The sequence below is a fragment of the Phoenix dactylifera genome, unplaced genomic scaffold, assembly GCF_009389715.1.
Source record: "Phoenix dactylifera cultivar Barhee BC4 unplaced genomic scaffold, palm_55x_up_171113_PBpolish2nd_filt_p 000253F, whole genome shotgun sequence".
Classification (NCBI taxonomy): Eukaryota; Viridiplantae; Streptophyta; class Magnoliopsida; order Arecales; family Arecaceae; genus Phoenix; species Phoenix dactylifera.
In genome coordinates, this window is record NW_024067746.1 from 42534 (window position 1) to 52444 (window position 9911).

Sequence of the window (9911 nt, forward strand, 5' to 3'; positions counted from 1 at the left end):
GACTGCTACTCGGGCCCTTCCTCTAGCGCCAACTGTTGCTGGAAATTGGACCCGGGGGCAATCTTCGGTCGAGGAGAGGGAGCGACTGTTAGTCCTCACGGCGGGGCGGCGGTCTGTCGGCGGGCGGCGTCCTCCGTCCGGGGCGGTCGGAGAGAAGGAACAGCAGGTCCTCGCAGCGGGGCGGCGATCCGTTGGCTGGCGGCGTCCTCCGTCCGGGTGCCTGCACACGAACCGGTGGCCGGGTTCTCCGGCGCCGGCCCTCCGACGCTCAAGTCAGGGAGGGGGCAAATAGTGGGGAGAAGGAGATAAACAGTGATTTTTGGGTGTATGAATGTTCCAATCCCCTCTTGAGAGGCCAAGGCTCCCTTTTATATGCGGGGGTCGGTTTACCTGTGATGTAACAGGGCGAGGCCGTGGTACGGCTTGGCATGTTGTTCAGGTTGGCGCTCGGTCAGGCGAATCATTGCACTGATGTCGGCGGTATGGCCGAGATCAGAGACTTATCATAATCGACTAGACCCTGCTGGGTCGATTTGCCGTGGAGAGCTGGGGATCCGTAGATGTCAGGAGCCATGCGCATTTATTGTGGAGTAAGTCGGAGATCCGCATTTATTATGGAGTAAGCCGGAGATTCGCATTTATTGTTGAGTGTGCCGGAAGATTACAGCGGCCATGCGCAATAAATGCCGGAAGGGTGTTAGAGTACGGTCCTCGGACATCGGGGTTTCTCTTAGGTCGGAGGTTTCGGGGTCGGTCGTCTTGTGGCCGAGCGTTCCGAGGTCAGACGCTGACTTCGGCTGTCCGGGGTCGGAGGTTGTACGGCTTCTTAGGGGCATTTATGTCATTTGGGGGGAAACTTTATTCCCCCCAACACATCTATCTTACCATGCATGCAATATGTAGATAAATGGCGATTTATTGAAACAGAGCCACCTTGTTACTGTATGTATTCTTCCACTATGTAACACCTTGCTAGACCGGCATAAATGTTCTTTAGATATCTCTATATCAAAGGTACGTAGTTAAAAAAATTCCTTTAAATCGAAAGATCTAGGTGGCCTACTTATAATGGGTTCAATGTCTTGAAGGAGCATAGCATCATCAGATGCAATATGAACAAGATGTAGAATTGAAGCATTTGGGAACAAATAAAACCAAGCAGCATTACAAAAGGAAGAACCCACACATGGTTAGGACTGACTCTATTATTACACCATGTGAAAAAATTACCTTGAAAACCTAGGTTGCATTGTTTAGAGCATTTGGGCCAATAAACGTACTAAATTATCTAAATCTAGAAAAAAAGGTGAAAGAGTCTCCTCGTTTTCTTATCAAATTCATTTTAAATATAATTAAAATAATCATCTATAATTAGAGAAGTTAAATTTAAAAATAAGATATGAGGTCTCATACAGACGTTTTTTTAGTCCCACACCAGCTATACACTGGATAGATCTTGAGTACTTACACAGAGTCAAAGAACTTAAATAATCCCTTCTGATTGACTTTTTTTGATGAGATCCCAAGTTGTTATGGTTGATATCAGATCGGACCCGATCCATGGTCTCTATGGACTAGAGGATAGTGTAACACGAGCCTATTGGAGTTGACCACGAGTTGATCGTAGTGCTTGCGATAAAATTTGAATGGATTTGGACTCTTAGCTTGGCAAGAATTAGAGCATAAATGAGGAGAGTATGTAAGATCCCGTGCGGGCGTGTGTTTAATCCCATACAAGTTGTGCAGTGGATAGATTTTGGATACTTATATAGGGTCAAAAAATCTAAATAATACGTTTTTATTAGTTTTTTGGGTAAGATCCTGTATTGTTACGTAAACTATTTGAAAGCTCGCCCCAATGAGAGCACGAGTGTCATTACTGACATAGGTACTATAAAAATGCCAAGAAGGCATATCAAAAACATAAAACCAAGAGCTACCTGATGTGAAACTAACTGAACTGGTACCATGCCAATTTCTCGCCTCTATGCATATATCAATCCCCTCGAAGCACCTTCTGAAAGGTACCACAAAAGGGACCCTAACAGCAAGTGAAATAGTTAGCCTGTCGAGCAGACCAATGTGGTTCAAGTAACACAAGCATGCTAGGGATTGTACTACCTATTCATAGAAGCAATACAATTGCAGGCATCCTTTTAAATGCATTGTCATAGTTCCATATATGAACTATCACAACCCAAATTTCTTCCTTTTTTTGGTATGGGCCTATCAGCCCATCCCATTCAGGCTCAACTTTATAGAACTTTCCACTTTGTGGTAGTTTGCATCTACATTATTTCAGCATACATTGGAACAATGGGTCCTATGCCCCCCATACTACATATCGGCCGAGCCTGGATGGATGAGCCATCTTATCAGTGCTCAAGCTCTCGTCAATTGAAGAACTCCAGGCATCCGTGGGCACCTCACGTGATTCCAAAGCATCAGGCACTATGTCGACTTGATGGACTGAGTTGACTCACTGTTTGATCTTGTTGGACTTGAGTTGCAAGAAAGCTCAGATGTCTACCTGAGACTTGCACCACTCGGGCGTGGGCGCACCCATGTGCTTTTCGACTGTCAGCGGGCTATCCAGATTTAGGAGTGTGCCTTGAGCTCTTCTGGTCGGTTGCGGAGCTGGATGTTGACAGAGGCCTTCCTATCCTTCCTGAGGGATTCCTCGCGGAGACCCAGCCTTATAGAGTAGGGGATCAGGGCGGCCTATAGGGCCCATCTTCATGCAGAGAGGGTGTCTTCTATGCGAGGAGAGATTGGGTGCGGATCGTATTATTATGGAGGGGGATTCAGCCACAGTGATCGAATGGATACAGGGTGCGGATCGCCAATAGTTGGACACTCACGTATAGGTGTCGTCTTCGATGTATCTTATCCTACTTTCTGACTTTATGGGCTGCACTCACACCCATTGTGTGTGAGATGCTGATGTACCAAAAAAATAAAAAACAAACAAAAAGAGACGATGAGGGAGGAGGGAGCAACCTCGGGGCATTTTCATAGGAATTCTTGATGCGCAACATAAGAGACAATCCAATTGATGGCGTTATTTACTTCTCAAAAGACATAAGTGGCTTGCGACAAGATTCTAGCTGTAAGTCCTTAACTTTGATCCATGCCATGGTCATGTCCATCACTCTTCCTATTGACAGAATCATCCTTCGAGCAGTGCAAAATTAGCACCTACACCATTCACAAGTGGCATTCCATTTCAACCTCTCTAATTGAGAAGGAAATTATAGACACTGGCTTCGTGAGATGATGTTTACCTTGAATTGCTTGAGCATAAGACCCATCATGGGGGCTTTACCTTTATCCCTAACCCTAGAAAGGGAAGCACCCCCAATTTTAGTAGAAGGGGGATAAATAACACTCGACTCCTTCCAATGAATTGCTTCCCCTACATGAGAGGCCAGCCCAAGTTCTAGATCGTGATGCCAAGAGCCTCTGTTTGTTTCTTTGTTTTGGAGGTCGTGGTCTTCTTGCTGCCGATGCCCTCCCCGCTACTATTTGTCTGAGCCTTTCATGCATGCACTCGAATCGTCATCGAGTGTTTGCGAGGATATCAATTGATTTGTAAGCAAAACCAAATCGGAGAAGCATGGAGTAGAGAAAACCAAACCGGAGAAATATCAACAGGCCTATTTTTCTGTAAAATTATATCATGAAGAAAGATCAGTATCCAAGAAGAATCTCCACAATTCCAAAGAAAATTTACTCACTGAAGAATTTCCCCCCAAGATGTTTCTTCATGATTCTGGTTACTTCAAAGCCATCGAAGTTAACTGTCTCTTCTCATGTCACTATTATTTTACATATATCATTAATAAAGCTTTTGTTCAAAAAACGTTTAAGAAGATAAACTTGGATCTATTAATACTAATGTATTTCTATACTTTAACAAGATCTATAGCATGGTAAATCTCCTAGTAAGAATATAACTTTCCCAACTTAATGCAAGATTTATTCTTCCTCAAGATAAAAAGAGGCATCATGTAATGATATTTCAAAAAGAATCTATTTATCAGTTAGACTTCACACTTCTTTTTTTTAATACAGAGGGGAAAAAAAAGTGCAAAACTGAAGCTGACTTAGAGCCGGCTCAGTGCCAGAAGTGGAACTTAGGGCTGCTTGGGCCAGCTTCAGCCATGCGTTGCGTACTTTAAGGACTAATGTCATCTTGATGAAGGGTGACTCGGGACGGTGATGGTTGGATCTAGGATCGAGCTAAGGAGGCGGATTGCACTTCCTGATTCAAGACATTTGGTACTTGACGAGAGATTGTATCTCCATTAAGAAAATATACGCATGGGAGATGAATGAAGCTGCAAATTAGATGGCCTCCTTTGCAGCTGATCATTTTCATGGACTATCCTAGACTTCTGACGCACGTGTACTTAGAGCTTTTAGAGACATTCTATTTTTTGATTTTTTTATATGTATTCATATCATAGTAGTATCACATTTCTATCTTTACCAAAAATAAATAAATAAATAAATAAATAAATAAATAAAATAAAAAAAATATCCTGACTCAGCCTGAGCAAGAACTTGATCAAGTAACGGTTCCAGCTGTAAACGGCGGAGGCCGGCTTTGAAGTCATCGGTCACATCCACGGTCGGTCCCAACTGTATCTCCCAGCTATCCGTTGGAGTCCACAAAAACGTAGGGGCGGAGATGGCTTCAAGACCTCCCTCTCGCCTGCACTCAAAACAACCCAAAAAATAAATTGAAAAAAAAGAAAGAAAAACTTTCCAAGCTCTAAAGATGCGGATCTCCAGCTCGTCCATTCCTAGGGTTCCATTACCTGTTACTTCTTCCCTTTCCAAGCAGGTAGTTTTGGTTTTTGATCCATCTAATAATCTTGATGCTTTCAATGTAAGACTGAAAGCCTCCATTCCTTTGTTTCCGAAGATTCGGCGTTTTGGTGGGAAAAGACTTGCCCCAAGAAAGATGGCAACAAGCGTTCATTTGGTTGTGTTCTCCCTCTCCCGAGACAGCAGCAATCCGGTTGAACTGGACGTGAGGTTCCCTGCCGATTACTCCCAGCTTCTGGAGCAGGTACTCTTGCAGGCTAATTAATTTTGGTAATTTTTTGGCAAAAAATTATTAATTACTAGTTGTGAAAACAAGAGATCATATAGCCAGTTAATGCTTTTGTAGACTCGGGAATGGGGAAGGCAGCATGATTTTTTTTTTCTTCTGTTCTCTCTTCATTTGGATTAGATGTCAACATGTGAGAAAAGTCTCTTTTATCATAATTAGCTGATCGGGGTTCTTTTTTTTTTTTTAGAAGTGGAAATATATAGGAAAATTTATGTTTTTAACTTAGATTGAATCATTAGATGTCATTAGATCAAGGTAAAGATACCTTTAATTCATTATGCATTGGATAGAGATGTTAGAATTACCTCTTAAATATATTTGTTTATTTAATTTTTGAAGCAATTACCATTTTAAATTCTTTCAGTACAAAATGGTCTATTTTGCTTCTTCTTTTAATCTATGTGATTGCAAACTATTTCGATAGGCTGGCCAATGTTAGAATATTACTTAAACCACTCTGGCATCTGTCTATTCTAGCAGAAGCTTTAACCTTAAAAGAGGTTCTGTTTAGTGATCACAGGCAAAAGAAGCAACTGAATTGGCTCTGAAAGACAAGAAGCAGTTACTGGTGAGTGTGGCCTTATGAGTTTATTAACAAGGTGCCCTCAACTCTACAGCCATCATAGTTTTTGACATGATCATATAAAACAGGACATTGAGTTTCCTACTTCTGGCCTAGAATCCGTACCAGGTTCTTTCACTATCTTATCTTCCCTGTTTTTCTTTTTTTTTTCCCCTCAATAAAATGTTCACCATTGCTATAAAACTGCATGCTTTACTGATTCATATCACATATGCATTAGGTGATGGTGAGGGAGGTATTGAAATGACAGAAAGCATGCAGCTTATCAGAGGATTTTGTGATCGCTTTATAGTTCCAGAGAAAGCTACACGGACAAGAGTTGTAAGTTTTCTGAGTTCTTCCCAAATATTTCGTGTTTGTGGTGTTCTTTACCTTTTATTTCTTTTCATTCATCTAAAAATTTGAGAACATTTTGTATGTGATGTATGAAAGCTTCCTGATGTTGCAGTAAGTGTAAAGATGAAATCAAGTTGTATACATGCTCATCTGCTTTCTTTTGGTACTAAAAGTTCATAATAGAATTCAGTACATTTTTAATCACTTCAATCAGCTCTGCCCGATAATAGATATATAAATAATTCAGACAATTTTGAGAATGTAGTCCTTAGAATCCACTCTAACTAGACTAAATTGTTCTGTGACAAATCTGAAGCTTGGGGAAGGTGCTATCTTATGAAGAGTGCTGCATGCAAGCGTATGCAGCACCATCTGTGCCCATGAGAAACATGTCATGGCTTTCCATGTATGGAGGGGTCACCATGGTGCTCGCTTGCAGAACCATTTCCAAAATAGAATTTAAGAAGTCTGGATAGCCAATGCCCTTATGTGACCTTACCCAGAGTGAATGATGCACCTTAGAAGATTTTGAACAAACAAGGATACATGTTAGCAGAGCACACTGCTAATTTTTCATTAGGATTGATTTAATTTTGCTATCCTGTATTTGTCTAACTGGATATTCTGCTTCTATGAGTTGCTATGGAAATACTCCACATCAAAGTTATGTGTTTCCCTTTTTTTTTTTTAGAGAAAAGAAGGTGTGAGATCCATTTGCTCCAGAAAGGACTTGAACCTGCAACCTTACGGTTAATACATATATCCTGTAACAAACTAAGCAACCCTGTGTACATGGTTTTAAAAGGACAGAGATTTGGGCAGGGAAATGCACATACAGAGAGAAGAAATGTGGATGGATGGATATGTCTAACGGACAAGCATAACTAGGAAAGTTGGCTTTATATATTATAATGGGCGTCGGTTGTTATCTTTCTTTTTATCCAAAAACCTTCACATTGAGTAGGTATTCGAGGTTGTTCTTTTTCATCTTTTACATTTTACACTCTAGCTTTCTGTAGATTCCCTACAGATGGAATAGGTGTGCAGATTTGAGATCAGCATGAATGAAATGGCTCTTGAGACTTGTTAGCATTCACTGAATGTGTTATCTTTTCCAAAATGTCTCCCACAAATATAGTATATCCACTTTACAATTATATATACACACTACACTTATAACTAAGGCACGTTCAATGATATATATTTGTATGTATGTACATATATTTACCTATATATATAATGGGTAGGAAAATGGTTTTCTTTCTCTTGATTTTGACAAGCAATCATAATTCAGTGTGCATGTTTTTTCTTTCCATATGATGGACAGTTCTTCCCAGAAGCAAATGAAGTGGATTTTGCAAGACAATCTGTCTTTGGAGGAAGCTCACTCAGGCTTGATTATCTAACAAAACCATCATTATTTGAAGATTTTGGTTTTGTTTCCAAGGTTAAAATGGTAGATCGTGTGAAACCGGAAGATGAAATATTCTTAGTTGCTTATCCCTATTTTAATGTCAATGGTAGTTCTTAAGATCCCTCCCACTTACTGACTTCTGTGTTCAGTTTTGTTAGTTAACAGTGTATGGATTCCTCGTCTCACAGAAATGCTTGTGGTGGAAGAGCTTTACAAAGAAGCAGTCGTAAATACTGATAGAAAGCTAATCATATTCAATGGAGAGTTGGATAGGATAAGAAGTGGATGTATCCTCTGAGAATATGATGGTTAATATTATACTTAACCTGCCTATGGTGCCACATGTTTACATAATTTATGAGCTCAAAACCATCCTTTCCAATTCAGAAAGTTAATAATGAACTTGAATATTGATCTCATCGCTTAAAAAGCTACATTTTCCAAATTGGCCCCATGAGGCCATGAGACACAAAGCACCAATAGAATTCAAGTACATGAACTTTATTTTCTTGATGAAATCTGCTCATAATTATGCCATGATGGACCTTAATTACTCAAGATTATCCACCATTATTCTATCCCAAGCTAGCAGCACTTGCCAAAACCTTCCTTCCCAAGTTGGAGACGGTATATTATGTTCACAACTTCAAAGGGCGCAATGGAGGAACCCTGTTCAGGTCTGAACCTCTTCTTCTCGAATTACTCATAGAATGGAAAGAAAAAGGCTTCTGGTCCATCAGTCTTAAGAAAATAGTATGTCTTTTTTGGTATTGTAATTGTATCAAAACTGTATTCCAGTCCAAATTTGCATATTCAGCGCTACCAAATTCCTGTTAGTCATGACTATAATAAGTGAAAGCATGTAATAATTCTTTCATGAAAAACAAAAAATTAGAACATTGGCCTTCTTTTCTCCAAGTCATGGCAAATTGCTTAAAGAACCATATGCTTATGTAAAATCTTGATGTTTTGGTCCATATAAATACTACTAACCACTTAAATTGTTGCAGGTCATATCCTGGTCCCTGGATGGTATTGAGAAAAATTGGTGGTAGGTATATCTGTTTGCATCAGCAGGAAGAAATGCCATCACTGAAGGAAGTCGCCCTCAACATTCTTCCATCAGCTTGATCCATGAGATGTGAACTGAATTTAAGGGTACAATAATCGTATGTAGAATAAGGGATCTGAGATTTTTCTTATGGCAATATGCTTAATAGTAGATTGCATGTTAAACTTTTCATGCCTTCAGCATCTTGGTTCCATTCTCATAAAGACAGATGCATGATCTTTTTTCACTAAGGGATACCATCAGATCATGTGGGTGATTATGTAATGACCAGATTGTTCTTTTATCACTTGGTGAAATGAAACAGGTTGGACCAGCCACTTTTCTGATCAAAGAAACAAAATGATAAAGATTATTTGTTATCATTTATGTAGCCCAACTTCTTTACAGATCAATCAATCATATATTGAGGCGATGACAAGGGAACAGTAGACAATATTTCATTCATGATCTAATTTTCATTACTTTGGATCCCAAAAGGTTTTTTATTTGTTTTTGGGAAAAAAATTGTAAATGCCTTATAAGTTGGTTGGATTTGTTTATAACTTAGCTTCCTAGGTTAGCAAGTTCTTATATTAGTGAGTCAAATTTTTAGGGTTTTCAACATGTTAATTCCCTTTTTTTAACCCAATCCCAAGACTGGTCCTTTTTATTTTCTAAAATAACGTCTAGCACCTAATTTTTGGTATTTTGATTGCTTTTTCCATAATTTTGAATAATTTTACTGAGCATAATGCTTTGAATCAATTTTTCTGATAGGTCCCAATAATGGCAAAGAGGAAAAGAACGATGGAAATGAAAGGTTTGATTAGAAGCCTTTCTTCAGATGAGAGAAAATCCATGCACGAATACTCTCCTTCGGGTGAGAGTGAACCCAATACACCAACTGCTATTTTCACACCCTTTTCCTCCCTCGTTAACTAACTGGTGAAGGAAAAGACTGTCACGTCGGCGTTTGCTTCCCACATCCTCATGTTGTGCATGTACAACATGTCTTTCGTTCCCACTATGATTGTATTCCGCTTTTTTTAATAACTGACGTTCGGATAGATCGGTTGTCACTTCGAAAAACCGCCTCCCGCTTCCTACTTCGAAGCTCCCCCATGCATGGCTACCACTCCTCTGTCTTCGCAATGGAACCATCAACGGGTGAGCAATTCTTCCTCGCGGTTTACTCCTCCACGTACTCTCCACCCATGTGGCGTTGTATCTTCGTAAGGGACATGAGTGAAGGCCCCTAGATAATGGGGGTTCGATCTTCGAATCCGTTTGGGTCGGGGTCACCCCGTGCACCCATCATCCCTCCCCCCTTCAACCTGAACTTTGTCCTCAAGGTTTGCTCGGGGGTACTACACCTTCCACATCCTCCACACGATCTGCTTCTATC

At 40.3% G+C, this 9911-nt stretch overlaps 1 protein-coding gene across 1 annotated transcript; it reads left to right on the forward strand.

The window, feature by feature from the left end:
- The first annotated feature begins 4689 nt into the window (after positions 1-4689).
- Positions 4690-8838, forward strand: LOC103696516 (protein LOW PSII ACCUMULATION 3, chloroplastic). The gene is made up of 9 exons (XM_008778174.4): positions 4690-4849; positions 4931-5077; positions 5643-5690; positions 5774-5813; positions 5926-6026; positions 7369-7561; positions 7644-7742; positions 8015-8132; positions 8466-8838. The coding sequence occupies exons 1-9, from the start codon at positions 4784-4786 to the stop codon at positions 8584-8586; spliced, it is 933 nt and encodes a 310-aa protein (XP_008776396.3). The 5' UTR covers positions 4690-4783; the 3' UTR covers positions 8587-8838.
- Positions 8839-9911: the final 1073 nt, after the last annotated feature.